Source organism: Rousettus aegyptiacus, unplaced genomic scaffold (assembly GCF_014176215.1).
Source record: "Rousettus aegyptiacus isolate mRouAeg1 unplaced genomic scaffold, mRouAeg1.p scaffold_m13_p_14, whole genome shotgun sequence".
NCBI lineage: Eukaryota > Metazoa > Chordata > Mammalia > Chiroptera > Pteropodidae > Rousettus > Rousettus aegyptiacus.
Genome location: NW_023416289.1, coordinates 8,507,290 through 8,525,383, shown reverse-complemented (window position 1 = coordinate 8,525,383; position 18,094 = coordinate 8,507,290). Strand labels below are relative to the sequence as shown.

The 18,094-nt window shown below is 48.2% G+C and overlaps 2 protein-coding genes across 3 annotated transcripts in view; one reads left to right on the top strand and one right to left on the bottom strand.

The window, feature by feature from the left end:
- Positions 1–963: 963 nt before the first annotated feature.
- PRSS54 (serine protease 54) lies at positions 964–14,162 on the top strand. Of its 2 annotated transcripts, XM_036231323.1 has the most exons (6): positions 964–1,143; positions 1,263–1,354; positions 4,864–5,035; positions 10,025–10,283; positions 10,866–10,997; positions 13,293–14,162. In XM_036231323.1, the coding sequence occupies exons 2-6, from the start codon at positions 1,297–1,299 to the stop codon at positions 14,148–14,150; spliced, it is 1,479 nt and encodes a 492-aa protein (XP_036087216.1). In that variant the 5' UTR covers positions 964–1,143; positions 1,263–1,296; the 3' UTR covers positions 14,151–14,162. The 2 variants fall into 2 exon arrangements, with proteins under 2 accessions (XP_036087216.1, XP_015985564.2); XM_016130078.2 differs by lacking the exons at positions 964–1,143; positions 1,263–1,354 and adding an exon at positions 9,421–9,530 and having other exon boundaries at positions 4,942–5,035.
- Positions 9,092–18,094, bottom strand: part of CCDC113 (coiled-coil domain containing 113) — a 23,721-nt gene continuing 14,718 nt past the window's right edge. Inside the window, exons 8-9 of the mRNA XM_016130087.2 lie at positions 15,676–15,831; positions 9,092–14,669 (exon numbers count right to left, since the gene is read on the bottom strand). Coding sequence (XP_015985573.1) covers positions 14,583–14,669; positions 15,676–15,831 — 243 coding nt within the window. The 3' untranslated portion in view covers positions 9,092–14,582. The remainder of the gene's footprint in view (positions 14,670–15,675; positions 15,832–18,094) is intronic.

The window sequence follows — 18,094 nt, the reverse complement described above, 5'->3', positions numbered from 1 at the left end:
ACAGAGCCCACCGGGCAGCTTGGTTCGGGGCTGCTAAAGACAACAGGGCTGAGCCTCCAGGAAACCACACTGGGAGAGTAAGGATGCGGACGGGGCCTGGAAAAACCAAACCCGCCCTCGTCGTGGGCTCCGCTCGCCCAGAGCGATGAACCCGTGTGGACACAGGGTGGGTGCCGAGGAGGTAGGCAGACCACGGCCACAGCTGAGCAGGACTTCGCGATCCAGCAAAAGGGACGTCTCCTCCGCCAGACCAGGGGACAGCCGGGCTTCCGGAATAGCCCTGCCGAATTTAGGAAACAGGCAGGCTTTTCATCCTGGCCCCTCCTAAGTCCCCGGGTCTGGACGTTTGCTTGGCGACACCATAGTAACCATGATGCCACAATGGAACATTCTCTCCCCTGGGTGGTAGAAAGAATCCCTCTGTTGGGCTCTAAGGTCGGAGCGAGTCCGTTTCCCCTCTAGCAGGAGCAGTTCACAGGAGAATTCTGAGAGCCGTCCTGACGACGGGAACGTCTGGTGTGATGAGTGGAACACGGTGACTGAGAATGACCCGCGCGGGTTCCTCAGGCTCTCGTGCACTGTGTGAGGCCTGGAGGTGTGGCAGACGGTTCAGACTCGGAGTTTAGGTAGACCCGAGCTTGGATTCGGGCCCCAGCACTGGGCGGCTGCGCGACCTTGAGCAGGCTTCTCCATGTCTCCACGAGTGTCGGTTTCTGAATCTCTAAAACGGGGATGATGACCGTGTCCGCCTCACAGGGTTACCGTGCCAATTCCCCGCAAAAGGCCGGGAACGAGCTGTCCCCAGTTAGGAGAATCCCGGCATCATTCCTGAAGCTTAGCAGCAGGGGCGGCGCCAGCCTGGGCTCGCACTAAACCCCTGCGCTTTCTCCCCGCAGCACTTTATGGCCACAGAGTTAAGACGAGGCTTGAATTCCACGAGTCAAAAAACAGCGCTTTTCTGAGACCCAGCTCTCTCTCTCTGGGAAGCCCGGGGACGCTGGCTGGACTGAGGAGAGCGCTGCCAGGCGCCGGCTGCCGCCTCTCCTTGGGCCACCTCACGAATCCTCACGGAACAGCAGCGCCGGGCGGCTGGTCCCTGCCCCTCTCTCTACGGCACGGAACCCAGCGATAGGGATGTGACAGGTCCGTTTCTCGTGTTTTAGAAGCAAAGAGTCTGGGCCGCGGACGCTGGGGGGCGGGGGAGGACAGGCACGTGGGGAGGAGAGGGAGAGCCCGGGCGCCTGGCCCTTCTGTTTCCGCAGCTGCCCATGGTGTCTGCGGCGGCTGTCCTCGGGGATGGCGGAGATGACGGAGATGCTCTTGGTGCTTCTCTACACCTTACACGCTTCTGCCAGTGAGTGTGCCGCTTCCTTCCTCGCGACTTAGCGGCTCCTGTAACTCGGCGGGGGGATCGTCCCAGGAGCGTGAACTAGCTGCTGCTCCTAGTGTCTGGGGAGAGCGGCGGGGACTCGGGGAGCATGGCTCACGGCGCTTTGCTTCGGCAGCCAGCCGTGCGTGCGCCGCCGGTGGTGGGAACCGGGCACCGAGCTGGAACACGGGGTGTGCAGCTAGGAAACTGTGGCTTCAGCAGCCCCGTGTCAGGGCTGACCCTCGGGAGGGGGCGCCGTTAGGAAAAGTAGCCTCAGGCTGCGGGGAGGCCCACCGCACAGAGGGCCAGGGTGAGGCCTGCCTCCCCCCTCGCGGCCCCCGCCTCGTGCTCCCTGGGGCGCGTTCCCCAGGCACCTGCAGGCGGGGGTGTCCAAGTGGGGAGCAGGTGCTTCCCGTGTTCCTACTTCAGCATCGTTGTTCCCATGAAGAGTCTGCTGCTAAACTGACACCCAGCTGCAGGGCTGGACCAGGGGAGCAAGGAAGGGTCTTAGAGGCTGCCAAGGACTCAGCGGGCAGAAGTGACAGGTGCGGTCCCCTCCCTGACCTCTAGGTGGTCCAGGTCTAAGAAAGGGACAGACGGCTCTGCCCCACCTCGCTGCCACCCAAGCAGGCTCTGCCCCATCTTCCTGCAGTTAGACAGGGACACGAGAGCGCCCCCCGCCTCATGCACGCATCAGGGGGAGAACTCGCTACCTTCCTCAAGCTACTCCATCGCCTTGCGGCCCGAAGGAGGCCGAGATATGCCCACAAAACACAGACGGGGCCTCTCCCCTCTCTTAAAAATCCTGAAGCAAGTGACCCAAAGCAAATATTTCATCTCTCGGTCAGATTTCCTCATTATATCCTGGGCTCCCAAAAGTTTTATCAGGTCAAATGAACTAGCCGACTAAAGCTATGAAACAGGAAAAGGCACCACACGCCCGTAGGTTCTGGTCAGGCTGGGAAGGCGTGGTTAACGCCTTCCTCGCCACAGATTGCCCGCAGTCTGTGCAAACACCAGAATTCCCTCTCTGGTGAGTCTGAAGCCCTTACGGAATCGACAGCCAGCTAACAGCCAGCTCTGTCACTGTTCCAGCAAAGTCTCCGAGTGTCAGTTCCTGGAGAAGTTTGTCATAGGGTGCCCCATCGTGGGGGGCGGGGAGGGGCAGCCTGTCCTGGTCCTTTACTGACAGCACCGAAGGCCACAATCAACTCTAGCTTCGTGATTTGGAAACTGTCTTCGGTGCTCCCCTCAGAGGTCACCCCCCCCCCAAGGGAAGTCCTCCCAGACTTCACGCTCTGGGCAGTTTCATGCCCTCTCCTCTGTGTCCTCTGGGCAGGGGTCTCTTGTGTCAGGAGGCTCTGTGTATGGCTATCACTTGTTACCATGTCCCTCTCCCCATGCACTGTGACTCCCCTGGGGCTGCGGGAGGATCCTGAAATCCTTCCCTACTATAGACCCAGGCCCCGGCTTGGCACCTGGCAGCGGGCTGAATGGCTGAAAAAAAGCAGCCATCGATCTGACCCACGGTCGATTGGGGGTACCCATCATGTGACACCCATGACCAGGGCCACTGGTTTAGGAGAGGCACTGGGTACTCGTCGTTTGGGATTTACAAACAGCAACCAGAGTAGTGGTTTACATGAAAGAAAAAAAAAATGGAAGGATTTATTTTGTCCTTGCGGTTAGCACTATCAGTCAAGGGGAAGATGGTTTGGTGAGCTCCGTCCTGGAACCTCACATCACGTGATCCTTACAACTCCAAGGGGTGCGTTACCCCGTGTTTCAAAGGAGGAAACCTGAGGCCCATAGAGGCCAAGTGGCTCGCCTTCGGTCTCACGGCATAGAGGCCAACTGGACTTGGAACACTGAGTCAGGGCCTTCCTGAAACACCAGTGGTTCTCAGCCCTGAATACACCTTAGAATCTACTCGGGACCATTTAAAAAACGCCAGAGCCCAGGCCCCACCCCTGGGGGTGTGGGAGCAGCCAGGCAGCAGGTAAATGGAATGTGCCGGCAGGTTGAGAATCCTGCCTCCACTCCACCTCGGCAGGGATGAAATGGGCACCCTGGGGACTCATCAGGGCAGAGCACATCCACTGGAGAGGAGGACATGGGCAGTGGAGGGAGTACCCAGGCCGTATCCAGGTGGCGCACGACCCTCGCGTGGGCACCATCCTCGGACGGCGGGGACCCAGCTCACCCAGCCTGGGGATTTGCCTTTCAAAGGCGCTGCTCCCTGTTCTATCATTCTAACACTGGAGGGACTCTGTGACTGTGGAACTTTTTTTTTTTTAAATACAGGGCGATATGGCCATCTTGGGCCAAACCAGGGCTGGCAGAGGTAGGATATTTTTTTAAAACTTCAGTCAATGCTTAACTCTCATTTGAAACAAAGTCCAGATTGCTGAAGAGTCTGTCCAGTTGGAGGTGACCCATTCGAGGGCTCAGGAAGGCCAAGGCGGGGCAGGCCTGGGTGGGGCCGCAGACAGCCTCCGCCCAGCAGCACCGCTGAGCCCTTGGTTGGCGGCACGCTTCTGTTCATTCACCAGATCATTTTTTTTTTTTTTTTTGAGAAACTACTACGTGCCAAGCACTGCGCCCGGCCCCTAGGGATACACTGGCAAGCAAAACAGACATGGCGGGAGAAGCCACCAATGCCTACGGCTTAAATGTGGCTGAAACAGACCGGGAGGGGTTGAGAGTGGGTGGAGTTGGGATTCATTAGGACCTGCCCTGGGTCCCACCAGCTGTGTAACTGGGATAAGTACTCACCCGCTCTAAAGCTCGACTCTTCTCATCTGCAAACAGAACGACAAATGTCCTCCTCTTGCCCCGTCGAAGGAATCGTGTGAAGCAGTGTGTACCAGCCGTTCTCATATGGGTCTCGAGACTCTTTTATGCTCTCTAAAACTATAAGGGACCCCGAAGAGCTTTTGCTTATGGAGTTATATCTTTCCATATTTACCATATTAGAAATTAAAACGGAAGAAATTTAAAACACAAGCAGACACAGGTTCACACATGCTGTTAGCCATCAGAGTGATGACATTGTGTAGCCTCTGGAAAATTCCCCTGCACACCAGTGAGAGAATGAACGTGAAAAAAGCAAATATGATTTGAGTATCCATATGAAAATGGTTTTAACCTTGCAGACCCCGCAGAGGGTCTCGCAGACACCCCGAGGTCCCGGCCTACACTTAGAGAATCGCTGATGAATACAAAGGTTTCAGACATTGCCTTGTGTGCACGGCTAAGTATTCAATAGATGAGAGGGTATCGGGAGCCTATTTTTAGATTCAAAGGTGCCACCAAGAGTATTTTATAAGGAAGGCGACCCACTAGGAAAAAAAGACGGGGGTGGCAGGCAGTGGTGACTAAGACAGAGAGCCAGACAGAGTGGGGAGCAGCAGGAGGGGTGTCCTGAGGTCTGGTGCAGTGGTGGTGGCCACGGGCCACGGCACTGAGGCCTCCCCCCCACACCCCCTTTGCAGTTTGTGGTAACCAAGATACCAAAAGTATAGAAACTTCGGAGGAGGGTTTGGTCGGCGAAAAGGAGTTCCCGTGGATAGTGTCGCTGCAGGATTCTCACTACACCCACCTGACTTTCGGCAGCATCCTCAGCCAGTTCTGGATCCTCAGCATCGCCTCTGCCTTTCAGAACAGGCCAGTACCCCTGCCTCTGGGGCCTGCACGGCCCCCTGGAGTGGGGTGGGGGTGCACTACTTCCTGCTTAGCTTGGGGAGGCCTGGAAGGTGGGTTCCTAGTGACGGGGACACAGGGCTTTTTACCAGCTCAGCCCTTGCTCTGCGTGATTCTTGGGGGTCCTAAAGTCACCAGATGCCAAAGCCGGAGCAGTCTGATGTCTTCAGCTGCAAAGTGAAATGGTTAGTCCTCCATCCCCTGCAGGGAGGATGTTCCTTCCCATTTACTGCATCGCAACAGCACTGACTCCCATGCTAGAGGCCCCTACTGGTTATCTCGTTCAACTTCCCTCGAGCCTTAAGCCTTAACAATGCGACTGCCACACATACCTATACACAGAGAAAGGACTGGAAGGGAATAAGCAAATGCTTTAAGAGCACTTATCTCCAGATGCTCAGAAGCACGCAACTGCTGTTTTCTTTGAACTCTGTGTTCTCCAAATTCTTTACAGTAAATATGCATTTTTTTAAATCAGGAAAAAAAAAAAAAAAACTCCACGAATGTTATTAGAGGAATAATGTTTTTTTGTTTGACCCAAAGATTTCACTTTTGGGAATCAACATCAATGAAATAATTTCAATCACTGGAACAATGTTATGCACATTTGTTCATGGGATAGTTAATTATAAACAAAAAAAAACAGGAAAAATAATGTCCAATTATCATGGATAAATACAGTATATTACCCTTCTATTTACAGTATATACTGTATATAACACATAATATATAGTATATAAGTAGTACATATACTTATTCTACATACTAGCTTATATATATAATGTATAGTAAATAAATAGTATATATACTTCTATAGATAGTTTATAAATATATATACTACATAAGCAGTGTATATAATATACAGTATATAAATAAATACAATTTATATACTGTATATTATATATACATACAGAGTATGGGAGAGAGAAAATAATTACTACGATTGGTTAAACAAATTATAGTATAAGCCCTCTATGTAATATTGTGTAGCTGCTGAAGTTTTTAACGTATGAGATATATTTTTAAATTGAAAATACACGTATTTAAATGAAAATACACGTACATAGTATAACGCTCACGAGGAACCAAAGGATAATACGAGGAAAAGCCCCTCCTCCCTCCCTGCCCGTCTATCGCCAGTGTCTTTCCTTTGAGCCATATTTCGTCAAGTTTCTAGAGTATTTTTCCTTAAACGTTCAATGCATTTATGGATATCTACCTACCTACATAGGTCTATCTATATTAACTCTCACATCTGTTGACAGAGGGAGAATTTTCCTTCCCCCTCCCTCTGTTAATCTGTTTGGGTTGCCATAACGAAACACCGGACGTGGGGGGGGGGGCGGTTAGACAACAGACATTTGCTTCTTACCTCTTCCTGGAGGCTGGAAGACCGAGATCAAGGTGTCGGCAGGGTTGGTTTCTCCCGAGGCCTCGCTCCTTGGCTTGCGGACTGCCACCTGCCCACTGTGTCTTCGCGCGGCCTTTCCTCTGCGGGCGCATACTCCCGGTGTCTGTCCCTCCTCTCATAAGGACGCCAGTCCTATCGGATCAGGGGCCCAGCCTGATGACCTCATTTACTCTTAATTACCTCCTTGAAAGCCCTGTCTGCACATGCATGTGGGGTTGGGGCTTCACCTATGAATTTTGGGGGACACAACTCAGTCTATAACAAAACAGCGGGCAGCACACGGCGCACCGTATTTCACTCTTAGCTTTTTTCACTCTATCGTGCGCGTTGGGAGAGCTTTTCTCCTGGATCCACAGAGGGCGACTACATCCTTCCCGCCAGCTGCACAGTGTCCCGTGACGGATGTACCATAATCACAGTCCTCTAATGATGGAGGTCTGCATTGCTTTCAATATTTTGCCAGTACCAGAAGTGCTGTGCGTGCAACTATGTTGTACCATGAATAACTGAGGAGCGGAGAGACCGGGCTAACTCTTGGGGGTGCTTGCCGCCTGTCCCCCCCAGAGGCGTCTGCTTTCCACGTAGTGTTTCCATCATTGCTATTTTCTGTTCAGTCTGCTGAGTTGGTTTTGACTTTCTCTTCAACTCGGAGCTCCATTAAAGGCGGTTTTTAAACATCCAGGGGGCGGGGTGTTTTGTTTTGTTGCGTGGCACCTACGTGAGTTATACCGCGTGATGGTTTAGGAGTTTGTCGAGGCTACCCTTGTGTCTACCCTGGGTCACCCGTGTGAATATTTTCCACAGGTCCATTTAAAAATTCATTCTCTGTCTTCGGTGTACAAGTTAACATGCAAAATCAGGGGGAGGGAGTCTCCATCTTTCCTGGGCTGACAGAGGCGAATTAAACTCTGTCATGAACAGGCTTCTGGCTCTTTCTCCTCCTATGTCTTGGAGTTTTTACTTTGTAAACATTGTGCCCCTTGCTGCAGATGGTGGTAACCGTGAGGTCTTCGCAGCACACTGAATTCTCTCTCATCATTAAGAGCCTTTCTTTGTTTTAGCTCATGCTCCTCTGCCCTGATGTTCAGAATGAAACTCCCGCTTCTTGTTTTCTATTTTAGGTTATGTTTTTATGTTTTTATTGCTTCTCACTTTTCTTTTCATTATATGGCCTTTGTTTTCTTTTGTATGTCTCTTCTGCCAGATTTGGAAAATTTGAATTTTCGCCCTGGTGTTTATCTTCGAGGTATAATTTCATGGAAGCAAAACCTAAATCTTGTTTCTTTCTGGACAGTTCTCTCTAGACACTCTACTGTGGCCAATGCCAGAATTCCTCTTTTCACTTTTTTCCCTTCTTCCACCCAATTTTAATAGATTATACATATTTACTTTGATTCATATATATATACACACACACATATATATATACACACACATATATATATACACACATATATATATATTTGCACACCCTTGTTACTTCATATATCAGCTGTAAATAAGTGTTTAGATTCCTATCAAAGATGAGAAATTGGTGTATACAGCTACCTCTTTTATTTTCAGCTTTAGTTAAACCACTTGATTATTTCTAGGGTTGATATTTTTACCCCAATCTAAATTTTGAAAATTTATTATTTTAATTTCATCAGTATTATGATGAATCCTAGACTTACTGGCAGCCCTTTTGCTGGATTTTCTCCATTCAACACTAGAACTGGCTAAATTTATCTTCAAGTAGTATCTTAAAGGGCTCCCGAGAACCGTGTTTCCTTGGTTTTTGCATATTCAGAAATATTGTGTTGTCCTTAAAGTGAATGACTACTTAAGTATAGAATTCATGGGTCACAGCTTCTTTCTTCTGAGGACTTAATAGGCATTACCCACTGGCTTCCAGTATTATTTGCTGCGGAGAAGTGTGAAGCCAGTCTGGTTGTCTTTCCTCTGTAGGTGGCCAACCATACACCCTCCTATGCCTGACAGAGGCCCAATTCACCCCTATTATTCTAGTACCTTGCTGTAGAATCCCCTTCTGCTCTTACAAGCTCCTTGCATTAGACAATAGACAGCCAAACTTAAGGTGACGATCTTTTTTTTTCTCGAATGCCAAAAGATTCTTTCTTTGCCGCCGAAGTCCAAGAACTTTACTAGTTATGCCGAGTCTCTCCCACTTGCCCCTCTAAATTCACTTTCTACCCTTTTCTACCCTCTGGGTCCCAGGAGGCTGACCAGAGCCGGTTGCACCAGTGGGCGTGGCCTAGAAGAGCACTGGCAAGAGACTGGAGGGAAGGGGGAGAGTGAGGCCTTTTTCACCTGAGACATACTGCAGACTGGCCGCCTTCTCCTGCCAAGTGACCCACTCCCTACAGCTCTGGCTACTCCCTCTCCCAGGCTAGAGCCTCGGAGTGGCACCAGCACCCTGCTGCTCCCGCAGCAGGATGCCGTGCTGCACGATTCCCTGTGACGTCCCTCCATCCTGCCAAGGCCTTCGTCAAGATTCCCTTTATCGAACTTTCCTCAGTGGACCTTATTTGAGTATGCACTTGTTTCTTGCTGGGAGCTGACAAAGATAGGCCTTGGCGTTGATCATTCTGTATTGTTTTTTTTTTTTCCCCCTAGCATACGGAGGACACTTCCAAATTGTAGATTGAAGTCTTAGTTCCAGAACATTTTCTTAAGTTATATCTTGGAATATTTTTTTCTGTTTTGTTACTTTGGTTACCTCCTTTGTGGTCTGTTAACCCTCCATCAACTGCCATATTTGTCATTTTTCTCTGGCTTTTAAGTATTTTTGTTAATATCCACTTCGTTTTGGTCACTTTTCTTAGTCCTACCTTCCGTATTCCTTATTGTGTTTTCCGTGGTCCCTAGTCTTTATGCGGCTTCCAGATGGCTTTCATTTTGATGACGGTTTCTTTCTTTGCTTCCTACTTCTTTGTAGAAAAGCATGTCTGAGCAGCTTTCCCGACCCCGTGGCAGTAGGAGTCATCTCGAATCCCTGCACACCTGCTGTCCTCCACTGCTTCTGTCAGCCCTTTCTCTGATTCTGAGGTTTGGATTCTTTGGTGTCTCAGTTTTCACGGTGTTTGTGTAGTTCTTTGGCTGATTCCCAAGAGAAAAAATGGAAAACACTCAACTGAACTTCATCATTATTAAAACCAGAATTTCTCTGAAGTATATTTACAGAGTATCTAATACGGAAAGATGCTTGTGTTAAAATGTTAAGTGCTGAAATCGAGAGTCAAGATTACGCCTTTGGTATGACTACGACTATGTAAAAAAAGAAAAAAACTATGCATAGAATAATCAGCCATAACATTATCTTTAGATGGTGGGACAAATGATGTTAAGATAGAAGACTCCCCAAGATTCTATTGGCTTGCAAAGGGGAGAACAAACCTAGGGGTTCAGAAAAGATTTCCTTAGCCCAAGGAAGATGAGTCGGAGGAATGTTCCAGGCTGAAATATCAGTAAGTATGAAAACGAGGAAGCGTGAAGCTTCTTTGGTGCCTTGGTTCCTCACGATTCCCTTGCTTTCTCTGCAGGAAGGACGCCATCGCTATAGTTGGTATAGCTAAGATGGACGGCAGAGTGATCGCTCACGAAGAGTATCCAATCGATAAGATCGTCATCCACGAGGACTTTGATAATAAAACAATGGCCAATAACATAGCCCTCCTGAAGACAGACACGGCGATGCATTTCAGCAATCTGGTTGGGTCCATCTGCTTCCTGGGCAGAAAGCTGCGTTTGTCGTCAGCCTTGAGGAACTGCTGGGTGGCAGGATGGAATCCCACGACTGCAGTTAATGCCTTCCTTCTCCTAGAGGAGGCTGTGTGTGTGCTAGCAGTGGGGGTGACTTGAGTGAACCATTCTAGGGCTTGTCTTAACAACTCAGGTGGCTCGAGGTTCCAGTTGAGCTGGAACCCTCACCTAATCAGTCAAGATTCCCAGTGTTTGCCCTTCCTGTGGCAATTCTTACATTTGGTCCTTTTTCTTCTAGTCCTACACAAAAATTGGAAGTATATAGGCAGCAGACAGCCTGAAATTAGTGTAAGGTTATAGAAGGGCCAGGGACTAGAGCCAATTGTCTTCTTGTCTAAGCCATCCTTGATTTCTTTTGTTCTTAGGAAATAAACAAAGAAATGTATTCTTTATAGATGTGGAGAAAGGGCAAATATGTTCTCTGCCTATTTTCACACTCAAGTGCAAAGCAAAGGTAGTTTTCAGTAAAATCTTAAGACACAGGTTCTGACTTCTATGCAGGAAAGGGGTTTATTAGGACATTTTCTACTCACTCCCATCTGGACATGTGAGTTGTGGCTGAGTCGACTTAGGGGATGCCTTCTTGTTAATAATTCTTGGGCTCTCTGTTGCATGGTCCAGACAGGACATCACATGACGATGAGTATCCTGAGGAAAATCTCCGTGAAAAACATCGATATGTGTCCCTTACACAATTACGAGAAAACAGGATGTGGCTATCATGTAGAGAAGGAAACCGATGCCGTCTGCTTGGTAAGAACGTGATGGAGTAGAAGCCCCATGCTGAGTAAGTGTGGTCACTTCAAGTGATGGTGGACTCCTTGAGGGCAAGGACTGTCACCTGAGGTTCATGGCTGTCTCCAGGGTAGACAGCACTTGGCAGACAGCAAGTGCTCAATAAAAAAAAATCTGCTGAATGAACTAACCTGTCACCATTTTGAGTGTAGCACGGCTAAGTCACAGATATTTTCTCATGAGCTAAAGGTCTGAATGTGAGTTCAAACCACACATGTAGATATGCTTTGAGCATGTCTGCAGTGTGGAGTCGCTGTCTTCAGCTTCTGTAGGGCACCCAGGTTCCATAGCTGCCTAATGCGTCCCTGGAAACCCAACAGAAGCAGAATCACTCTGAACTCACCTCCCTTTCCCCAACAACAATTAGGACTTTTGCTGAATGTCAAGGTTGAGAATCGCGCAATGAAAGAACCCCTCTGTGCTGAAGTCACTCCCCTGGGAGATGAGGTAGGGCTGCTCTAGAGGAGAACCTGGCACTTTTTATCTCAGCTTCTTGCGCTGCAGAAGTCTCATCCCTACGGGTTATGGGGAAGAGAATGGCAATCTCTGAAACCGTGCAATAGCTGGGGACATCTACCACATTCCCATTCACCAAACTATTTATCCCGAACTACGTTCTTTTTCTTCCTTCAACTATAAAACCACAGTTTAAAAGAAGCTGGAAATGGGACTGGTGAAGCGGGGGGCGGGGGGGGGGAGGCAATGCTATTTCTAGCCAGAGAGCTTCTCTGCCCCAGGCAGACACAGTGGGGGTATGGACGGGAGCCTGTTCACCAGTCCTGCGATAAGCGGCCCAAACTCTGGGATGAAAATCTCTGCCCTCTGCTGCTCTGCTGTGTGGCAGCTTGGAGTGAAAACAGTAGATTGTGAAAAACTGAAAAATCAAGAGCTCTGGACTCAAGCACCCCCATCTCATGAGCAGCAGAGACTGAAGTCCAGACTCTCATGCCCACGTGGCTGGCATGCGACCAGCAGGAGGTTGTGGCGGCTTTGCGGAGCACACCTGCCTGCTGCCCGGCTAGCGCTCCCTTTCTTCTCCCATTTGCCTGCATTTCTGTCCTAGTGTGGCTTCCTCAGAAAGAAGGGAGGCTTAGTAAAGAAGGATGGGAATGGGCGGCGGCCGGACAGCCACTCTTTGGTCTCTCTTTCATCATTGAGTTCGTGCGTTTGCCATGGTCCCCTGCAGTCTCCCTGAGTCCAAACAGCAAGAGCAATGTGTAAATACCCAGCTCTTCTGACCGGGCAGGCTGCGCAGGTCACAGGCGGCTGGACAGCCCTTGGATAACAATCCTCCTCTTAGACCAAGATGGACCACAGAGTGGGTATTCCTTTAAGAGGCGGCCTTGGAGCAGGGCAGGTAAGGTAAATTATACCTACCGGTTGCCTTGTTGCTTTTCCCATATTCCTCAGCTTTTCATGTCAAAATGATGGCCTTTTCTAGATACGAAGATAATAGTAGCTACTTCCTTATTGAGTGCTTACAGTGTGACAGGCACTGGGCTAGGTTCTCTGTGGTACTGGAATTAACTATATTCCCACTTTAGCTCAAGAGAATTAGGTAACTTGCTAAGGTCACACATCTAGCTCAGTATGCCAAGCTTCCACCCACTCATCTGAAGTGAGATAAGGTTTGTGTGGCAGAATTCCAGTCACAGAGGACTGCTCCCACGGGAGCGGAGAATGCTGAGAGCATGGACAGGGGCTGGGGAGCAGGTGTACTGACAGGCAGCTGCCTAGGTGGAACACCTATGATCCTAGTCCAGTGTGTGCTCCCCCGGAAGTATCGCTTTGACCCTAGTTTGACCTAGTGGGTGAGAGGAGCAGCTTAAACAAAGGACGGAAACAAAATAGAGAGGAGAAGGAAAAATGCGAGCATTCCAGGTCAGAAAAGAAAGAACTGTGAACATTTGAGGAACGAGAAGCCAAAAGGGATGGGATTTAGTAAAAGTACTAGAAAGGGGTAAGGAAATGAAATGAAATCCAGGAAGCTACAGGCAAACTGTAGAAGTCTACAGATTATTTGTATAAGAAAGTGACAAGCCATCTTGTTGGAATTTGTAGCGGTGGCCGCCAAGCTTGGAAATAGTATCCTACCATTTACCCCCATTTTCAGCAAGAACCAGTGTAAAACATTTCTAAAACAAATAGTAAGTTGCACAAGAATATATTCTAAAAGCAAAGTTTGGGTTTTTGGTTTTTTTTTTTTTTTGTCTGTTTGTTTTTAGAACTGAAGCTTTCTGTCCTTTGTCACAGGGGGATCCAGGAAACCCAATGATGTGCCAGCTACAGCACCTGAATCTTTGGGTGCTGAGAGGAATCCTGTCCAAAGGGGGTGAGAGATGCCCTGGCCTGTTTCTGTACATCAAGGTGGAAGACTACAGCGCCTGGATCACGTCCAAGACCAAGAGGACCGGCCTGCCCCTGTCTGTCCTCCACCACTGGGAGCATTCAATTCCTTTCTTCAGCAACTCGTCAAATGCCTCCGCGACACGCGCAAAGAATTCTGAGCTGGGTGGGGCTATATGGCCCCAAAATTACTTCCAAAGACTAAGAGGGGACGCAAGAGATGCAGAGGCAGACAACAGCTCTGACGTGAATCCAGACTTAAATGAAATGACAGCGGCAACAAGCAAGCCTCCCGAAGTGGCCGACGTGGCCGACGTGGCTGACATGGCTGACATGGCCAACATGGCCGACACGGGCGGCCCGGCCGACACGGGAACCCCAGGCGAGACGGGCACCCCGGCCGAGACGGGCACCCCGGCCGAGACGGGCACCCCAGGCGAGACGGGCAGCCCGGCTGACACGGGCGGCGTGGTCAACACGGCCAACAAGACCGACACGGCTGACGTGGCCCACGGGGCCCACGTGGTCAACATGACCGACACGACCAACAAGACCGACGCGGCCCACACGGCCGACACCGGCGTTCCGGCCGACACGGGCGACATCGACGGCCCGGTCGACACCGGCAGCCCGGTGGAGTTGCCCGGACAGCCTATGTACTATGACTATTACGGTGGAGGGCTTTCAGGTCAGAACGGGTTACGTCAGCCCCAAGAAATCACCTTGTTTTCCTTTCTGCTGGTTTTCTTGTGCAGTGGTATGTAGTAGGGGCCAACCCTCCAGACGGAAGAGTAAGCTCAGAATGCTGAGTGCCAGGCACTCGCCATGCTGTTTTGCTGTCTATTTTTGATAGTTGCCCACCTGGGCTGCCACGGACAGACCCGTGGCACATACTGGGCTGGCTTTCCCTCCTCTGTCCCACTTCCACACGCGGGAAGGTCACCTTCATTTGTGCTTGTGAACTAAATATGGGCTAACAAGTGTCAAACCATTAGAGTGCCCTGTGGTTCTTTCAGAGTAAACGGTTCCAGGGGCCAGGCTATGAAAACACTCCCCATGGGCAGCTGTGGCCTGGGAGGTGACCATCGGCCTGGCTGGACAGCAGCCAGTGCAGGGGACAGTGAGAGGACCTCATGACTAGATAGAAGCTGATTATTTTAATGGATCGCTTTTTCTACAGCCATGGACGACTCCTGGCTATTTCCCAGGGTGGCAAATAGCCAACAACTGCTCATTGGTGGTTTTCATTTTATTCCAAGCTTTGCGGTAGCCTTTTAAGGACATCTGTAAAAAAAAAAAAAAAAAAAAAAAAAAGGGAAAGGGGGGAGAGGGGAGAAGGTCATTTGGGAAAAACCGATTGTGACTATTCAGAACACAACCCACATCCAGCCCTGTGATGGAGCGGATGACCCTCTGCGGGCGGTACCCTAGGGGCATCTGGAAGAGTCTTCTCAAGAACTTGTTTCTGCTGAGTAAAGTGAGAAGCTGCAGGTTCTCTGCTGTGATTCTCTGCTACTTCTCAGGTCCAGATCTGACAGGCCCAAGTTTGCATCCTAATTTACTTCCTGCCACCTAGTGACCCAGGAAATGGAGCCAGGGTCTAGATGTGAAAACCCCACGCTTCCCGAGTGCCCTGACTGGGTTTCGAAACTCCTCTCGTGATGTCTTAAGTGCGCTCAGGAGGCCACCTGGCCTGGGGCAGCCTCGGCGCTTTTTCCTTTCCCGAGGCCGGCGCACTGTTTGCACACTTCCACAGCTCACAAGGGGCACGCGTGCCTCTGTGCCCACTGTGCCATCTAAAGAGGCTGTGGGGTTAGTCAAAGATGAAAAGGCCCACGACAACTGTGTAAATGCCTGGAATCGGGTTCTGAGTGATATTAAAAATCCTTTATTATCTGATTTTTTTCAAAAAAACTGGCTTCTCCATGTATAAAATAGCAGTCACTAAATTATAACGGTGGGGGGGGGGGGGAGGGATTAAGAAATTTCCGCAATCCGTTACAAAAACAAACAACTAAAACACACTATTACTGCAGTCACTTCCTAACAACCTGAATAATTTCTGTGCCTGGCGATGAAAAGGTGTTTTGTTTTGTTTTGTTTTGTTTTGTTTTGTTTTGTTTTAAACGTCATCTTTCATTTTGGTGAAGAGTTGGAGCGACTGCTGAGATTCCACACAGACGTTACGTGTTCAAATATCTGTATCCTTAGCTCAAAAACGAAAATCCTAAACAAGAGTGTGAAGGGCAATAAGAAGGGCCTGCCCGTCTTGGGCTTTTCTGCGACTCACCTCTGCGATCTCCACTTTCCTTTCCCACATCTTGATGGTCTTCTCCAGGTCCCCATTTATGGCCTTCTGCTTGACATACAGCATCACCGGCGGCGCTCGGAACTCGGACAGCTGCTTCCGGAGTTGCTTGTTCAAGGCCTCGGCTTTGGCCCGGTCCTGAGTTGGGAAGGACCAATTGAACCTGGGGAATCCCTGGGCTTCTGGACTATTGGGGCCTAGTGACCCTCACGTCTCTCCCCAGTTTCAGTGCAGTTTTAAAAGGAATGTTTGGATTTTCAAAGGAATGAGGGGAATCACAGAACTCAGATTTTTTTTTTTTTATAAACTGTGATGTTTTCATCCAGTTCAGAAATACAATCAACAGCAGTCTCTTTTCCTTCTTTACTCCCTCCACTCCTTCTTTCCTTCCTTTATTAAGAAATATGTTTGATTTATTTTGATTTCTTAGGCTTGGCTTTTTCTTTCTTTTTTTTTCAGATAAAATTATGCATTTAAGTACATTTCGATTTGATCAGTCTCAAATCCACATGAAGAAAACTAATAGCATAAGTAAAGGTAATTATGTAGTAATTATAAAAAGACAGTATAATTGCCTAGTCTCCGCTTTACCATTTAAAAGGCAATTTCAAAAAAATACATATGTCATTGTATTTGGGACCTAAAACATATGAAAATGTGATGTATTTGAATAATAACAACACAAAGGAGGCAGGCTGAAAGGAAGCTGTATTAGTATAAGGAAATAACAGCAGAGGGTAAATCCATAGGAAGGAATGGAGAGAACCACAAATGGTAAATAGGAAGGTTATTATAACAAACTATAAATACACTTCATCATCTTTGAGCTTTTGGACCCCTTCCTCACACCATTTACAAAATTAACTCAAAATGAATCATGAACCGAAATGTAAGACCTATAAAACTCTTAGAAGATATAGGAGTACATCTTCAAGATATTAGGTTAGGTAATGGGTTCTTTGCTATAGTACCAAAAACACTAGTATAAAAGAAAAAAAAAAAAGATAAATTGGACTTCATCAAAATGAAAAATGTTTGTGCTATAAACAGTACCATCAAAAAGTGAAAAAAAAACCCCACAGAATGGGAGAAAATATCTGCAAATCATAAACCTGATAAAGGACTTGAGTCCAGAATACACAAAGAATTCTTACAACTCAATGACAAGATAAATAACTCAATTAAAAACTGGGCAAAGGACCTGAAGAGATATTACTCCAAAAAAGATAGACAAATGGTCAATAACCACATGAAAAGATGCTCCATGTTCTTAGTCATTAGGGAAATTCAAATCAAAACCACACCCACTAGGACAGCAATTTAAAAAAAAACTAAACTAAAAATAACCAGCATTGGTGAAGATGTACAGAAACTGGAGTCCTCATACATACAGTGTCGGTGGGCAAGTAAAATGGTACAACCACTTTGCAAAACAGTTTGGCAGTTTCTGCAAACGTTAAACATAGAGTTACCATATTCTTATGTAACCTGCAATTCCACTTCTAGCTATATGTTCAAACAAAAAGAAAACCTACATTCACACACACACAAAAAATTGTACATGAATGTTCAGAGCAGCATTATTCATAATCACCAAAAAATGGAAACAACCCAAATTTCCGTCAACCAATGAATGGATAAAATGTGATCTAGTGCTCTCTCTCATGTGAAATGTCTGGAAAAGGCAAATTCATAGAAACAGAAAGTAGACCAGTGGTTACCTAGGGCTAGGGGGTGAGTGTGAGGTGAGGCAGGGAACGGAAAAGGATTCGTAACACGCACCCGGTTTCTTTCTCGGATGACGCAACTGTTCTCAAATTATCGTGTTGACGGTTATGCAACTCTGTAAATATACTATAAATCACTAAAATGTATACTTTAAATGGGTGGATTTTATCGTATGTGAATTATATCCCAAAAGAGCTGTTAAAAAAAGTTAACCAGAAAATAAAATACGCTAAGCAGTGAATACCGGGCTTTTAGAAATAGATTTCATGTTTCACTTGTAATCTAAATAAATGTCAACTGAAACAAATAAGAACCACAGAAATTCTGTATGGAGGGAGCAAATGGACTTTTGCTTTGCCTTTGTTACCTGCAGCTCTGAACAGAGACCAGCTTTCTCGCAAAGCCTGCTGGTTCTCCATCAAGGACATGACGCAGAGGCCGGAGCCGTGACAGAACCGAGTCAGCTGTAATAACCCTGTGGCTTTTGGGCCGTTATAGGCAGGTTTGGGGCCACATGTACTGCTGGGGACACTTCAGGCCCCGTTCAAGACAATGACACTAATAACTGTCCTAACAGCTTTAGAGGGGGACAAAGCGTCGCTACGCACGCTCCAATCTGATCACCGCACGGGCTGCGATGGCCATTTCACAGAGGTGGAAACTGAGTCCTGTT

What these genes read in the sequence shown, in the direction of transcription:
- PRSS54 (XM_036231323.1), top strand. Translation starts at nt 1,297, where the DNA reads ATGGCGGAGATGACGGAGATGCTCTTGGTGCTTCTCTACACCTTACAC. An exon ending in CACCTTACACGCTTCTGCCA is followed by an intron (nt 1,355 to 4,863) that starts GTGAGTGTGCCG and finishes CCCCCTTTGCAG; the next exon opens with TTTGTGGTAACCAAGATACC. An exon ending in AAACCGATGCCGTCTGCTTG is followed by an intron (nt 10,998 to 13,292) that starts GTAAGAACGTGA and finishes CCTTTGTCACAG; the next exon opens with GGGGATCCAGGAAACCCAAT.